A 17,769-nucleotide genomic window follows, 5' to 3' on the forward strand; every position below is an offset into this window, starting at 1 on the left:
ACGTCCACGTCACGGTGGTACGTGTTCTCGTCGGCGTTACACACGTCGGGATAGGGAAGGCGCTCACGAGAGGCTGATGCAGAATTACTTCATCCCTGCACCGATAGAAGACATAGTGACGTTTCGGAGACGCTTCCGTATGCATCAACCCCTATTCAACAAGATTCTGAACGATGTGTGCCTCCATGATGATTGGTTCCAATCCAGGCCAGATGCCCTCGGTAGACTTGGTTGCACACCCCATCAGAAGGTGACTGCGGCATTGAGAGTGATGGCGTATGGCCAACCCCTCGATGGGGTTGCAGAGCTACTAACCATTAGCCAGGGCACCATAAAGGATGCACTATATAAGTTCTGTCGAGCCATCACCCACGTCTATGAGGAGAAGTATCTCCGCAGACCTAACTTGGAGGATATGAGAAGACTCATGCGAAAGGGGCGTCAGAGAGGATTTCCAGGAATGATTGGAAGCTTAGACTGCATGCACTGGGTGTGGCAAAATTGCCCCATGGCTGAGCAAGCTCACTATCGTGGGCACTATCATTCACCTACCGTTATTTTGGAAGCAGTTGCCTCATACGACACGTGGATTTGGCATGCAAACTTTGGATTTCCGGGTTCTAACAATGACATTACCGTGTTGGACTGCTCACACCTTTTTGAATGGGAGATATCTGGAAGAGCCCACAAGGTGAAATATAGTGTCAATGATGTGGAATTCAAAATCTCATACTATCTTGCTGACGGGATCTACCCTAAGTGGGCGACTCTAATTTCATCAATACGCAATCCAGTTTCGCAACCTCACAGGTTGTTTGCGAGGAAACAAGAGGGCTTCCGTAAGGATGTGGAGAGGGCGTTTGAGATTTTAAAAGCCCGATGGCAGATTATCAAACGACCCGCTCGTTATTGGGATATGGATGATATGGGTTATATCATGAAAGCGTGCATAATATTGCACAATATGATTGTCGATGATGAGCGACAACAAGATGATCCAGCCTGGCAGGAGTTTAACGTGGAAGAGGCGATTAGAAGAGCAGAATCAGAGTATGACAGCGTGGAACCAAGCATACAAGGTGGGCCTCCATCATCTTTACCTGAGGAGAATGTCCGTCGCAATTTGATTAGAAATAGGCTTGTGAATGAACACTTGAAGGAAAATTTGATTGAGCATGTATGGATCCAAGCAGGAGGCGCACCACATGCTTGAGGGGCCAATGTTGTTTAGTTTATGTGTTTGTGGTTTAGTTTATGTGTTTGTATTGTGAAATTAAATAAATTGTATTGTGTTTAACGTTTTTAATATTTTAATATTAATATATTAATATTGGTGTCATTTTGAAAAGCTAATTAAATTATTAACAATGATATAATATTCTTAACCATAAAATATTTTAAATATTTAATTAAGGACACTTAATCAATTTTAAAATTAAGTAAATGAGTTAAATATTAATATCCTCATATTTGGGCATCAATACCATTGTGTTAATGATCCCCAAAATCTATATTTTTACACTTTTTGATCCCTAAAATTGATTTGGGTATTGGGTATTTGGGGATCCCCATTCTAGAAGGCCTAAATGAGATAAATGAATGGAAATGCCCATAAATTTAACAGTATTAGAAAAATCTAATTGTATGAGACACAATGGACAAAATTAAAAGTCATGGAAGGCTAAGAGACAAATGTAAACTCTTTTTATTTATTATTAATGATCAACTGCCATTATTCATGAGATTCGACGTTATGACTTACTCCAACAAATATTACTAAACCAAGTATTAATCCCTCAAGATACCCAAAGCGAGTTAAGCCTTTTGGTTAAGTATGGGTTGGATCAAAAATAATAAATAAATAGCGGAAACATAAGAAGAAAAAACAAAACTTATTTATAAAACCAACCCCAAGGTTATGGTAGTTCATTGCAACCTTGCAAAATTAAATAAATTTGAAATACATAGCAAAACATAATAAAGGTTTCAAAACTATGCAAACGTAAAATCAAAGTAAATAGCTCAAAACCATCTCTAAATAGTGAAGGAAAAATCATTTCACCACTACAATTATATAAATAGACAACAGTCAATAGACAACGGTTAGTATTTTATCCATTATCTTAATTTAATACACAACGGTTTTGTAAAAACCGTTATATGAACATATAATATCCAATGGTATTCAGTCTTGAGATTTTTCTTAAATTATTACACAATAGTTTTGGATAAAACTGTTGTATTGGGTAAGTTATAAGAAAATAAAGAATTTGCGGGTCTTTGTATTTGTACAAAAGCGAGGCGCACTAATGAACAGTCCTCGCGCATTAAGTCTAATTTGGTCAAAGCCCTATGATACTTCACCTACATTCAGATACTCATCCCCCATTCGATCTCTATCTTCGCCGTCCATCGATCTGCTCTTTCTTCTTATTTCCTTATTATTGAAGCTCGACCCTCACCCTTAGTTCTCACCCTCTCTTTCTCGCCAAACAAAACCCTCAACCCTCTGTTCTCTCTCTCTCTCTCTCTCTTTTTCTCTCTCTATCTCCCTGTCCCTGTCCCTCCCTCCCTCCCTCTCTCTGAAGCGTAAAAATGGAACTCCAAAGATGGAGCATTGTGGATCTGAGCTTGAAGGAAGCTTCTATTTGGTGCGTTCTTTCTTGTGACAGGTTAGGGTTTTCAAAACTTAAATCGATTTTGCAATTTTAGGGTTAAGAGAGTTGGGGTGTTTGGGGCTTTTGTGGTCTATGATGGTCTGGAAAAAACAAAACTGATTTGCCTAACAAGGGTTCCCTGTTCGTGTTTTGAGTGTGATGGTTAGATAAAAAAAACTTGGTGTTCTCTTTTTAATTTTTATTTTGATGTAAATATGTTTTTCTGCCATAGATTCGGAGACTCCTATTTCCTCAGTATTTGCTAGCTATGGGGTGCAATGGGCAGCGTAAGCATTTTTGCTGCTTCTTATTTCTCTTGTTATGATATTTTCCTAGATTGAGTGCCATCCATTTAAAAATAACTTTTTTTTAAGATCCATATATACTTATTAGTTATTGCAGTTATATTATAACAACAGGAGCATATATACTGGTTTGTGTTTTGTTTTTTTTTTTTTAGTTCTTTGGGTTTCTATTATTTATGTTTGTAATATAAAAATTTTCATTTTCATTTAATGTTTCTACAGGAACTGATGCGACCCACCGCCCTACTGTCACCACCATATTTGGTGTTGTTTTCTTAGTCCTCAATTCTTTTCTTTATTTAACAGTTTTTAACTTAGTTTTTTGTGTAGTTTTTATGTGTTAATTTTATATTTTTGGTATAGGCTGTTGATTGTGCTTGCTTGAGGTAAGGAAATCCTATCATGAGTTTTTAAATTTCTATTTTGATTTTTGGGTTTCAGTTTTGGGGTATGATTTGTGCAAGGTTTCAGTTTTTAATTTCTATTTGGGATAAGCATATGCAGAGGAAGTAGGAATTTTATTTCAGTTTTGGGTATATATGTAGTGATGAGGATGACATAAGAGTATGTTTATTGTTTGATGCTTCTTTTGTAGGCAAAGAAGAAGCCAAAATTGCTTTGGCAACAGGGTTTGTTGACAACGAGATTCTAAGTCAACAACATTCAAGATTCTGCAAAGCTTGAAGTAATTATGCCATCATTTGTGCTTTTTTTTTTTTTTTTTGCATCTTGAATAGTGTGATGTTTTCTTGATTTTCTTAACTGGTTTTACCTCTTCTGATTACCATAATCGTTTTCCTTCTTTTTTTAGCAGGTACAGCTTTGTGCTTTGCACCATGCTCTTGTTGGTGGTGGCTTGGATGACTTTACTTGTCTTGGGTGACTTTTTTAGCAAGTACAGCTTTGTGTTTCCATTTAATGTTAGCATTGTACATCTTACTTCAGGATATGGCATGATTGATAAGCAAGAACAAGTTTACATAGGTCCTTTAATTGCCTTCATCTTTGTGAGTATCAATTTGCCATTGTTACTCTTAAGTTTCACATTGTTCAAATTCTGTAAATATACAAAATTATCAAGGATTATAATAGTGTATAAGACCACATAGCAAGTGTTTTAGAGTCAACTAGTTGATTCAATAACTGGTAAGGCATAAAGATTGATAGAGTCATCACTATCATAATTCACATTCCATGGGATCAAGGTTTGATCAAGTAGTACTCTCTGGTAGCTCACCTCATGGTTAATGATGATGTGATGTTTCTTTGTTAAATTGGTGCATAATTGTGTCCCTCCAATCATCTCTGTTTGCTCTCACTCCCGATGACCAGACTTTTTATTTCCATAATGACATTATTTAGTATATAGATGTTCAAGTTAATTTTTTGGGCTGAGTATCTGAATTCAATACGAAAACTGAATTTAAATTGTTCAACATTCTTTGAGACTTAATCCCAAAGAAGATGTAGTAGAAAAGAAGAAAAGGAGAACAAGAGAAACAGCCCCAAAATCATGCTCAGTTCTTTTGCATGTGTTTCTTTGTAATGGTCTAACTTTCTTTATGATTTCTCTTTTTTTTAGATGTTTACTGTTAGCATTGTACATCTTATTTCAGGAAATGAGATGATTGATAAGTAAGAACAAGTTTATATAGGTCCTTTAATTGCCTTCATCTTTGTGAGTATCAATCTGCCATTGTTGCTGCATCCTTTGGCTTAAGTGTTGCTGCAGCGTTGGTAATCCCTTGTGCAACTCTAAATGGTTGGTTAGTGTCCAAAAAAGTTGGTAAAAAGTAGGTTGCCATTGCTCAGTTTTCTTGTAGTGATTGTAAATGTATGCTTGTTTTCTATGGGTATACTATGGGCATATATTAATGAGAATGCATGAAGGTTTAATGCTGGAATATTATCAATATATCATCTAGGGTCGAGGCCTATAATTTTGCTTCTTAGTTTGGTTTTTGGGTTTCAGATTTCAGTTGAATCATTTGGTTTCTTAACGGATTGTGTGTAGGTTGATTGCTCTAGGATCTCATTTGAAGGTAATCTGCAATTTTTATTTATTTCTGTTTTTTTTTTCTCCAATTTTATTTACCCATCAGACCTTAAATCTCTGGATTTTTATGATGGTTTTGTTTAGTTATCCCAAAATTATTTGTACATGTACTGCAAATGCAGCTAAGATCATGTAATTCTTCTTTGTATAGGTTTATTTCCGACTGTTTGTAAAATTTTCATGTTGCTTTACAAAGTAATCTGTACTTTGTTTTTTTTTTTTTTCCGCCCCCCCAAATATTGTAGCTTTGCAAGCCCAGAGTACAGCTTAGAAGTCTAAATTTTGGTTAAATCCAAGTACTAAACGATGATGTTTCCTTGCCAAATAGCCATGTAGAAGTAATGTGATTTAATGAGGTTCTATTACTAGAAAGTAAGATGTTGTTAGCACCTATTTTTTTGGTTATTTTAATTACTTACTGATGAGAGTACATTTTCTGCAGACTGCAACAATTATGGGGCCCATAAAAAGGTGAGCCAATATTTATATGTTGATTGTAGTGATAATATAACTTTTTAGGGTGCCTGAGAATTTGATACTTGGGTTTAATTTAATATCATTTAGCTGCATTTACAGTGGATATGCACTGAATAGGGTTGTTAGTAATGCAATTTTTTACTGCTCACTGTGATTTGAATGTTGATGTATGCTCTGCAGTCTGCACTCCTTTTGTTTAGAACTCAAAGTCATCAACAAACTTATTGGCCATTATAGTGGGAATCAAGCAAAAAGAAAGTGTGAACAAGATTGTAAAGAAGGTAAAGGAACCATATTGCTTCATATACTGTTTTTATTCTTTTGGATATAATGACTCATTTTTTGGATATAATGACTCATTTTTTTTAATAAGTCATTCACTACTGTGTGCTTTAGAGAATGATCTCTTCATCTTATAATATTTTGCAATTTGGTAAAACATGCTGTGGCAGTGAGTTCCATTATTTTATTGCTTTTTTGGAAATGATATGGTTTCTTATTGCTTTATTGATTTTTTTAGTTAAGTGAAAGAATTCATTTGCTTTATTTTCCTACTCAATTGTAGGAGGATTATTATGTGCCTTTGAACAATATGGTAAATGGAAATTGATGCTTTTGTTTATGAAATGAGGAAGAAGAGAGGACATGGGTTGTGCAGAATGGTCATGTGCAGTTGATCCTAATGATATTGTCCTCAATATCTTGCAATGCAGGTACAAGTTGTTCATTCTATGCGAAGCAATTAATGAGTAGAAGTTTTAATTTTATCATATATTATATTTCCTTATTGGGCATATTCTTTATTTTTTTTCTTTCTACTGGACTGTCTGCATTTTGGGTTAATTAGTACTCCATTTTTTGCCTTGTTTCAGTGGGAGCGGAGGAAGGACAACACTTATACCCAAGAAGCTAGATATCAATGAAGTCCGGGCTAAATGGGCAAACTTTGTGGGGCAGTATATGTAGACTAATGTTGGATTATTGCATATATGACACCTTTTTGACTTGATTTTGTAGGCCTTGTGTTTAGTTAGACTAGCTTGGAGTATATATATGATTGATTACTTTGTTAGATTAGCTTGGGGATATTAATGATTGATAGGCTAGCTTTGCTGGATAATACTTTTGATATATGGCAGCAATTTGGTAGATTAGATTGATGCTTGATATTTTGGAAAGGCATATATGGAGGGTTTTTGTGTATGGCATGGTTGGTTTTGTAAATGGAATTGGGTTAAGGCATATATACAATTACTACCTTGAAATATTTTATATTATTTGGTACTTTATAAATTTCAATTCTTTATTATTGTAAATGGTATTTTGTAAATGTATAATTTATTAGGAATGTTAATTATGAAAGGAATCAATTTGGAACAATGGTTGTACCAAAACAATCTATCTCATCAGATTGTGCATCTTTGTTTATAATTGCATTGTGGTCAAAGACAATTGGGAGCTTCTTAAAACAGATGTAAACAGGCACATTATACAACAGTTTTTCGATCAAAAGCGTGGTCTATACCCTTAACTTACAATTGTTCAATATCAGAAACCATTGTCTAATCCATAAGCATACAATACAAACCTTAAAAAGCCATTGTGCTAAATGCCTTCATACAACAGTTTCTAACTCAAAACCGATGTACCAAATAAGTATATACAACGGTTATATGGTTAAAACCTGATGTTTTTAATGCATTCATACAACGGTTTCATGTAAACACCGTAGTATGAAAGACCTATAGACATGGCAGTATACCTATTTTCAATAGCCTACACAACGGTTATTATCAATAAATCGTTGTCTTCATGGGTATTTCACCTCGTGTTTGTATCTAAAATAGTTGTAAAACTCATGATTTACATAAGGTAACCGTTGTTTAACATATATATACACATCGGTTATTAAATATAAACCGATGTTTAAATTGGCACTCAACAACGGTATCCTCCAAATCATTGATTTTAAAGGTTGTATATACAACGGTGGTACATCTATAACCGTTGTGTAGGTGCACCAGGACAACAGATTTTATCCGTTGTCTATTGGGGGTATGAATAGACATCACTCGATTAGACGACGGTAAATTATAAACTCAGACAACGGTGAAAATCCGTTGTCTGATTGCTATTTTGTAGTGGTGTTTAAATTGTATTCGGCACAAGAAAACAATTAAATGATATCACAATTTGAATCTAGGAAGTTGACAACTCCAACGATGCTACTCTACTCGACCTTCGTCTAAGTTCATCTCTTTATCGTACTTCATATCTATAAAATCATCCAATAAATAAGGAACAAAACGAATGCAGAGGTAAGCATCACATACGATCATAGCTTCCCCTCAGGGGACCCTGCTAGGTTTGAAAACCACAAAACTTTTATCAGTGTAAAACATAGTGAAAATCATTTTATGTTGGATCCTTAAATCATAAAAATAAGTTCTTAAAACCTTTCCTTTGAAATTCTTTTCAAAACATCTATGACTCGGCTATACATGTTCATATATAATTATAATCATGCAATTTCATAACAAAACATTCATACTTGATGGTTGATACACAATGATACAACTATGATGTCAGTCGTAATAAATAAACAACTACCATAGTGAGAGTGTCACGGTAAACAGAGACAGGAACTCACATTTGAGTAAACGTACCACTGCCACCTGATTAGCTATAGGCAATTGCTTCACACGGGCTTACATAACAACGTAATGCCTTGACTAGACCCTCTATAACTTTAATGATTAATTCTTCTAAAAGGTTTAGGGACTTGAACCCAAGGTCAGAAGTTATGCTATCTTTACTCTTAAACCAATTGCAATAAACATAATAATCATAACATGTTATAATAATTTAAAATCACGCACACGCACAAAAAGTCTATAATCAGGAATGTAAGATAAATCATCATACCTGGAATCCAATGCTCTTCTTGTCTATGCATCATCATCCATCTCGAATGCAAACTCCCTCCTGTCACGTCACAAAGAAATTCTTTGGTAACTGATGTTCCTAATGTCCGACATACGACAACTTAGTCAAAAGTTAAGTACAACACAATTTCGTGATGACCCTTCCTCTTGGGTTACACGTCCTTAAGAGACTCTAGTCCTAAGTGGACCAAACTCTACTCTTTAGGGTTTATAAGTTTCAATTTTTATCTTATAGTCAAACCACTTGACTAATTGCTTTAATTCAAAGCAATTCCACATGAAATTTAATTTAGGTTAGAATAAATCAAACCTAAGTACTATCCAAATATCTTAATTAATTAGCAATATTTCTCCAAAATAAACCACTAATTAATTAAGCTCGAATAATAGCTTAAATCCAACTTAATCTCTACAATAGAAACTTATTAAACCTAGCATGCTATTGACGTTTAATTAAGTGATTAAATCTCCAAAATAAAACTAGACATGTTTAATTAATAAGTAAATCCTACTTAATTAATCTAAGCATGCAAACCTAAAATTAAAAGCCTAAGAAAAATAAATAAGAAAGTTAGAACACTTACTCGGTTGTAGACCTCCTTAGCTAGCTAGACTCCAACTAAGCTCTCCAAGCTTGGGACTTCTCCTCCAAGAGAAGACTTCAAAATATTTTACTAGAAGGGAGCTTCTCAAAATATGAGCTTGCTCCAGATTAGAAAGAATAAAAATCTTTCTAGAGAGAGAAAGGAAACTAAATTTAGAGTGAGAAGCTTTCAAACTCTTTTTTGGTGGTGTAAGTGAAAATGAGGTACAAAGGTCTTTATTTATAGGCACAAGAGGGTGAGAAGAAGTTGTAAGTTTTCAATGTGGAACAAAATGCACTAACAAGAGTGTAGAACCGAACTGGGTTAAGTGGAGATCCATGGGTCGAAAAATGGATAGTATGTGAGAGGAAATGGGTGAGACCGAAGGGTCAAACCAGGTCGAAGCGTGGGTCAAACAACCAACCGGATATGACCGGATCCTCTCTCAAAATGGACGCTCTAGATTGTTTTGGCTTTAATTAGGCCTAACGGCCTAGATTAGATCATAGGCTTGGCTTCTGTGTGGTGCAGCGCACCTTTCCCTGCGTGCACTCACCGCATCAGCGCCCAGTGGCACTTCGTCAGCTACGCTGGCCGAATGGCAGCACGCCATGTGGGCGGTTGTCTGCCCAGTCAGTAATTCTTTTTAATTTCTTTTCTTTTCCTATTTTTCTAATTTCTTCAACTTCGAAAATTTACCAAAAATAGCTCGGGATTCCAAATAATTCCCTAAAAAATCCTACGGCCTTGTCTTGATGAGTAATAATTTTCTAAAGCCTCAAAATAGTTAAATCACTTCCAGAAAAATTATGAAAAATCCTTTTCATAATTTAATTCCAAACAATGAAAGTGAACAAAATAATCACTAAACTCTTAGATTTTCTTTTCCAAAATTCACTTTCAGTCAACTAAACTCTAGAATCACAACTAAAGGTCTAAGTTAGTTAAAACAAAGTTAAGAAAAACTTCAATTCCTTTAAACAAACCTTAAGAACAAGATTAAAAAAAACTTAAGTAACAAAATTACCATAAGCTGAAAATTCGGGTTGTTACAGTAGACATATTTGAACTTAATTGGATAATAATAGTTCGGGATGTGTTTCCAAAATTGTCCCTTTTTTTGTTTGTTTTGAGTTTGCTTGGGCTTGTGTGTGTTTGGGCTGGCCTTGTATCCCATTTAGACTTGTTATTGTACTACAACACTTTAACTTTTCCAAGGAGAAATAAGATTTTCTCCCCAAATCAGGAAACACTAAGTTTTATAGGAAAAAAAAGAAGAGTGCTACTATTTGCACACTTTTTTTTTCCTTTTTACACACCATTTTCTTACTTTTTCTCACTTAACACCCTCACACTGTTCTCATAATTGAATTTTCTCATACACACACTCCTCTCAATTACCATAATATCCCTATTTTATCAATTTCAAAAAATTTATCACCACAACACACCCTATCAACTCAGACAAAAAAAAAAAAAAAAACAGGCCCAGCCCCTCCCCCTCCCTCACCCGACCACTTCCCTCCCCCCTTCCCCCTCTCTCTCTCTCTCTCTCTCTCTCTCTCCTTCCTTCTCCCCTCCGAACATCCACCTTGAAAAAAAAAGTTGTAGCTAGTTCGGTGGACCAGTGCCGAAACTGGTTGTTTCGTTTGGAAGGTACCAGGCGAACAATCCTGTTTTGGGTAATTTTGTTTTGGGTGTTTTTTTTGTCATTTCACAAATTAAGTTTTTGAAGGTATGCAAAAAGATAAACAAGAGTGTGCAAGTAGCAACACTCAAAAAGAAAGAAAGAAACGAGTAACTAGTATGGTTGGTATGGGGAAGAGGAAATCGATGAAAGCAGCATATACAGGGGTGTGGCTTCCTGAAGAAATGATAGAGGAAGAAGTCCTGGTAAGGTTGCCCATAAAATGTTTGGTGAAATGCAGAGCACTATGCAAGTCATGGAGGTCTCTGATCCAAAGCTCTACCTTCATTGACACCTACCTCAGCCGCACAATCCAATTCAACAACCAAAACAACGCTCACCTCCTTCTGCTACAATTTTCCAACCAGAAAGACCGAAAAAGGAGCCTTTACTCATTGCTTTGGGATGACCCTGCACTCGGTGAGTATTCCAAGCTGCTAGTAAGTCCATTATGAATCCAAGCTCAAAGTAGGACTAGTATTAGTTTCCACAAATTCAAAACTGTTACAATTATCTGAAATTATTGTCATGTAATTTCAATAATTATCCGCCCACTTGGGGTGGATACTATCTTGTCTCAGCTGATTGGATAAAACCTATATCTCAGTTAAGAGATAAGGATGGTAGATGAGGATTGTGGTCTTTGAATTTGAATTCAAACAGAGACCCAATCTCACCACACTTCTGATAACTCTCTTTAGGAAACCACAAGAAAAAGAGAAAGTCTGATGGTAGACTTATATATAAACTCTCGTGCATATACTCTTCAGTAACTCAACCTTAGACAATTCACCAAAAGAGTCTGGGAGCTTTGGGATCGTGGAAATCTTGGGATCTGACTTTCATAGCAAATCCCTTACCTTGGAGACACAAGAACGTGCACAGAAGTTGTGATTTGCGTTCCACAGCAGCTGGGTTGATTACTGCACGTCGAGGCCGTATATAACATCGAGGTGGTTACACTAATTCAAGACACTTCCGCACAGTAAGTAATCTGAACTGGAGTTTGATTTCCAATTGGCATTTGATTTCCAATTGACATTCGATTGCTCAGTAATTGCTATATGAGATGTCAACTGTTACATTACGGAATGTAAACTATTGCATTGATATAATTACTACAAAAACAAACTATTTGAATATTGCAATGTGGGTCATGTGGATGTGGTGGGAACCATTAACGGTGTCATAAGCCTTGTTGCTCGTCCGATTCATCCCGAGCAGGACTTTATGACATTAATTTGGAATCCTTGTATTAGAAAGTTTGTGATTCTGCCAAGGCCTAGTCATTTGCATGACCATGGTCGTCATTCTTTTGGTTGTCATCAAAATCATTGGTACGTGCTCTACAAAACATGCCTTTGGTTATGATTCACGCACCGGAGACTATAAGGTTTTGACAAGTCTCTGTATTTAGACCTCATGCTAAGTCGATATTTAGTCCTTAGCCACTGGAGGCTGCTCCTAGAGGACTCTTAATAATATTCCCCCTGACTTGTTGCCTGAAATTTTTGCATTTGATCCACCTGCTTTACTCATTTCTTCTCTGCACTGGATTCAACTCCGTTAGCCACCACGAACTTCAGAGTATTTCATCATCTCGTTTGATCTGTTTACTGAATTGTTTGGCAAGATAATGATACCTGAAGTTTCAAGATATGTGGACTTCCTTGTCATTTTTCAGATGACAAATGATTTTCAACCTGAATGTAAGGTTCACTTTTGGACTTTAATTCACATGTGGGTCATGAAAGAGTACAGTGTGCTGGAATCGTGGACTAAATTGTTTACCATACACACCGAAGGACGTGTGGCCAGGGGGCTTGGTTTTAGAAACAGTGGTGAACTAGTGCTTAGTGGTAACTTTGGACGATCGGTGGACCCTAAGACCAAACAAGTCACTCATTTCCAAATTCATGGCTACTACAACTACCAATTCATGGATTCTTTTGTAGAGAGCCAGCCTTGTCTTATTTGGCCACCCCAATGCTATTTCGTACTAGCTACCTAAAACCAACAATAGCTTTGCCTTGAGATTGGATATTTATATTGGATTTCAACTAGCACTCAATTGCTTTCAAGTGTGTACTTTTCTCTGTTCTTTTTCTTCTGCATTAATTATGCCATTTCAATTATGTTATTTGGATTAATTATGCTATTTCGACTATGTATTTTGCTTGCTATTGTATAAGCATCTTTGAAGTTAATATGTATTTTCTGTTAAGATGATTAAGAAGGGGAGAGTCAATAACTGAACTGGCCTATATCATAATCCGATCAAATATTAAGTATTCAACTTGAATCCATATATATATGCTTTCCTGTTGCTTTATATGACTCAAATATATGAAAAACTGAGTATTTTTGTGAGGCATGTCAACTCGTCAGTGTAGGGTGGCTAGGGCCAAGCCAATGGATATTTTGGATGTGTTTACAAAGTTCACCGAATGGTGTCCTAGCATTTTGCTGTAAAATAATTTCAAAAGTTACTTTTTACTTCAGTTATTCTTTATGCCATATATTGCAGGACCTATGTGTCTTTGTTGATGCAAATATCTGATCATTTCTAATGCTTTATTCTGTAATTTGAAAATTGATCTTTTCTGTGCAATTATTTTTTGGTTATTGCATTTCTATGAATATAAATTGTAGCTCAGCATAGAATGTGTGAAATCCTTATATGTGGTTAGCATTGGCATTCAAACTTAGATTATGTGTTATTTCTTATGTTAATAAGAGGGAAGAAGATTTCTTATCTTTTGTTTATACCGTGCTAAGTTTTCCTTTTCCTTCATTCTCACTTTATATGGGGAGAAAGGTTATATGCTAAAGCTATAACAGGACCTATGAGACTCTTTTGTTGGAAATCTTTGATGCTAGTTGCATTTTGCATAACTTGCATTGCTTTATTATGTATTTGAAACTTATTCTTTACCGTGCAGTTATGTTTTAGGTTATTCCATCTCCATGAATATAGATTACAGCACAACATAAAATGTACGAAGTCCTTATGCCTTGATTAGGAGAAACACTTAATGGGATCGTCTTACCACGTCAACATGCTGATATGGTAGGACAATCCATTTAAAACATGTCATTGAAGAGAGGGAAAGAGAGAGAGCGGCAACATTGACTTTAACTCCTGTTTGGTTTAAGTTTTGGAGGCTTGATAATGAAAAATCAATTTCATTCTCACGTTTGGTAAATACAGGGAAAGAAATCAATTTTGGCTCAAGGGAATCTGATGCTCTTATCGGGGGGAAAATGAAACCCTTGCTCCAGCTTGGGTTTTGTTTTCTCTCCTTTTAAGAAAACATTTATTGCTTCTTTTATGGACAAAACTAACCCTACTATTATTTCAAAATGACATTTGCTATTATTTTACATATCTTCATTCCTTAAATAAATAGGGTTAAATACAAAAATGGTCCATCAACTTTACAGTGAATCTCAATTTGGTCCATTAACTATAAAAAGTATTAATTTGGTTCACAAACTTTTCAGTTGTCTCAAAGCAGTACAAACGTTAACTTCCATCTGAAAATTAACGGAATTGGTCACATGAAAATGTGATAAACGAACTAAAATGTCTATAAAAATGTGGTCATTTGTTGTGCACATGACCAGTTTTCGTTAAATTTTTCGATGGAAGTTCATATTTGTACTATTTTGATACAATTTGAAAAATTTGTGGATCAAATTGAGATCACTGTAAAGTTTGTAGACTATTTTTGTATTTAACCCAAATAAATAATAAATGAGGGTATAATTAGAAAACTGACATTTTTCATTTTCAATTCCTACACAACCCAAGCATGGAAATGAAAATAAAAAAGTAATTCATGATTTACTTTCCCAGGATTACCAAACAAAAGAAAGGGAATTTTACATTCCCTCCCCCCTAGAAAATGCAAAGGAATTGATTTCCTAAGAAATCAATTCCGTGAACCATAAATTGAATTACAATGAATTTCATTTCATTTGCATATAGATAGTGATACTAAAAATGAAAGCCACCATCATAACACACACACACACACACACAAAATATATATATATATATATAAGCCCATTCAGGTTCGCACCTAACGCCGAGCGCTCGGTGGTAGCTGCAAAATTGGTTTGTTGCCGTTTGCAACACTCGCCTGTGTTAAAAAAACATTGAGGAGCGCTCGGTGACAAGTGTGCATGTTCGTTGGTGTTGAGCTTATTTTATAACATTTAGTTATCCTTAAAATCTCACACTTTTGCCCTTGTGTTTTAGCATTTTTAGTGTTTTAATTCTTATTTTTATTATTATGATAATTAGTGGGTTATTAGTTTATTGTCATATTTCTTAGATTTTATTATGGTGCATTTATTTTAGAGCAAATTATAATTTAGTACCTCAACTTTATATGTTATTTCAAGTTAATACCCCAACTTTGAAAACTTGTAAAAAAGTACCTCATCTTTCATTTTGTGTCAATAAAAACGTTAGTTTTTCTGTCAATAAAGACGTTATCTGCTGACATGGCACTATTGTTGCCCACGCGTGACGTTGACGTGTCGCCATGTCAGCCCTTACTTGGGTCTATCTCTTGCCATGTCAGATTAACATAATAAAAAATAAAATAAAATAAAAAATAACTGATGAAAAATAGCATGTCGTTGCAGGTATGCTCTTTCTTCTTTCCCTCTCAGATTCTATGCATTCCTTGAAAGAATGCACCGTTAATGAGTGAAGACCCATGAAATCCAAGCACTGAATAAAAGAGCAAGACCCAAATCAAGAGAGGCCCATTCTAAATCTAGGATTTCCTCCCTCCGAAAATTCAAGATCTAGGTAAGTGATGGTGGTTGATTTGAAGATTTAACCCATTAATCATCCTCTTCCTCTTTCTCTTTTGCTTCCGCTTTCTCTTTCTTCTTGTCTGAACTTGGTTTTTTGGTTTTTATTTTTTCAGTTTCGTTTGTCTCAAATGGGTTTCCTAGGCAAGCCTTGATAACACAAAAAACAAGTCAAAATTTTGACATTAAAAAGGACCACCAACCAGTTTATTAATCCAACAACAAATTAACAACCAAGCATTTGACAATAAAAATTACACAACGAACAAGAAAATACCCAGGCACATGAGATGCATAAAACCCAACACGAGAATACCCAAGGTTTTGGGGAAGAACAAGAAAGTCCAGGCGTGATTTGGTGGGGAAGAAGAAGGAGGTACAAGTGCGATTTGGTGGGGAAGAAGAAGAAGGTCCAACGCGATTTGGTGGGGAAGAAGAAATTCATGCGATTTGTCTGTTTAATTAATTATCTTTCTTTTATTTTTTGACGTGGCAAGAGATAGTCGCAGGTAAGGGCTGACATGGCGACACATCAACGCCACATGAGCGACAATAGTGTCATATCAGCAGATAACTTTCTTATTAACAAAAAAACTAACGAAGGTACTATTTTGACATAAAATGAAAATTGATGAACTTTTTTACAAGTTTTTAAAGTTGAAGTACTAACTTAAAATAAGATGTAAAATTAAGACATTAAATTATAATTTGCTCTTTATTTAATTTAGACTAGATTTTAAATTAGAAATTTTATGTGTTTTATTAATTAGTTTTATTTTGTAGATTGATGAAAACAAAGGCCCAAAACAAAACAAAAGAAGAGAATAAAAGAATTGGCCCAAAGAAATGAAGCTAAGTTAAAGAAAAGGGAGAAGCCCACTCGCAGCAGCCCAGGCTCGTAGGAGGCGAAGGGTCACAACTGGAGGAAGAAGCTTCCTCCTCTCCTTCCTCCCACCTCCCAGCTATCTCTCTCTCCACTGGTCTGTGTGACATGCGTCCCAGCCAGCCACAAACATGGGCCGGCCCATCTGAGGAAGCTTCCTTTCTTTCTTTCCCATACGCGACACCCAGCCTTCCACCTCCTCTCTCTTCCACGCGTCCCCTGCAGGCTGCAGCCCTCTCTTGCTTCCTCCAGTTGTCAACATAAACCCACGTGAACCACTTCTTCAAGCCAAGGCGCTAGTTTGTTGATTAATCTTGCTTTCGGTCTCTCATGGATTGACACGTAGCGCGGGCATCTATGCACAAGCAGCTCCAGCTTTTTCCTTCGGCCTCTCTATTTTCTCTACAAATATCCTCTCCTAGCCAATCAACATGCGACACGTGGCGATCCCATCCAGCCTTTCACCAGCTTTTGTGTTGATCTTTTCCTCATCACAAGACCTAGTTTTTGCCTATTTAAGAGAGCCTCTAACCCTTTCTTCACACATATCTTTTCTTCTGCATTTTATTTTTTGCCTTATTTTAGTATCTCTTAGGATTTCTCTCCGGGCCGTTTGGCTATTTTGTATGAGAGAATAGGAAAGTTCTCTATGTATTTACTCTTTTTATTTAATGAAATGAAATTTTAATTCATGTCTCTCTTTTTTCTTCTCCTAGTGTTTTATTTACTTTATGCTTTTTATTTTATATAGGCATTTACTTTAGGTTATTAGTGTTATTTGTTTCTTTGTTCTTTAAATTACATGCTTGTTTTTTTCTTTATTTATTTTTATTTTGTTAGTATCAATCTCATGGGTAGGCACTAAACCCTCTTACCAAGGTAAGGTGGAAGCATTGTCATGTTACATTCTCTAGTTAAGTTTTAGCTAATTTCCCATGTTTTAGTGCTTTAAAATATGATAGATTTTGTTCATAAATTGTGAAAAGAGCAAATTTTTACCTATGATGCCATGTATCATGGGTTGTTATAAGCTTCTTTTCCACATCTATGCTAATTATTAAAGTTTAATGCAATTTCTTTTGATCTCTACTTGTTACTAAAATTTAGTTTCACTTGGAATGTTTAGAAGTTGTATCTTTAAGCAAGAACAAAATCTACCATAAAGAATCATTTATTTTGTGCTTAAAACGTAAATATCTTTGGTGAGGGCATCAAGTTGAGTCTTAAATGCCTTCCTCTCTTTGGGAAATTACTAGAAATTTACTAGGTTTGTACATGGTGGTGTGAAACCCTAACCTTAGTTTTCATACCATTGTTTAAATTTTCCAACACCTAAAAGTCGTCA

The 17,769-nt window shown here is 35.5% G+C and overlaps 1 protein-coding gene across 15 annotated transcripts; it reads left to right on the forward strand.

The window, feature by feature from the left end:
* Positions 1–3,184: 3,184 nt before the first annotated feature.
* On the forward strand, positions 3,185–6,767 carry LOC147292557 (uncharacterized). 15 transcript variants are annotated; one of them, XM_086232804.1, is made up of 9 exons: positions 3,185–3,226; positions 3,326–3,348; positions 3,558–3,647; positions 3,774–3,857; positions 4,977–5,004; positions 5,461–5,489; positions 5,676–5,776; positions 6,131–6,208; positions 6,368–6,767. In XM_086232804.1, exons 4-9 carry the CDS (start codon positions 3,799–3,801, stop codon positions 6,406–6,408), a joined length of 336 nt encoding a protein of 111 aa, XP_086088930.1. In that variant the 5' UTR covers positions 3,185–3,226; positions 3,326–3,348; positions 3,558–3,647; positions 3,774–3,798; the 3' UTR covers positions 6,409–6,767. The 15 variants fall into 15 exon arrangements, 4 of the variants coding, with proteins under 4 accessions (XP_086088930.1, XP_086088931.1, XP_086088929.1 ...); XM_086232805.1 differs by lacking the exon at positions 3,185–3,226 and having other exon boundaries at positions 3,286–3,348; positions 3,777–3,857; XR_015120469.1 differs by lacking the exon at positions 3,185–3,226 and adding an exon at positions 4,579–4,728 and having other exon boundaries at positions 3,297–3,647; positions 6,061–6,208.
* Positions 6,768–17,769: the final 11,002 nt, after the last annotated feature.

The sequence above is a fragment of the Dryas octopetala genome, chromosome 2, assembly GCF_963921425.1.
Source record: "Dryas octopetala chromosome 2, drDryOcto1.1, whole genome shotgun sequence".
Taxonomy (NCBI): Eukaryota; Viridiplantae; Streptophyta; class Magnoliopsida; order Rosales; family Rosaceae; genus Dryas; species Dryas octopetala.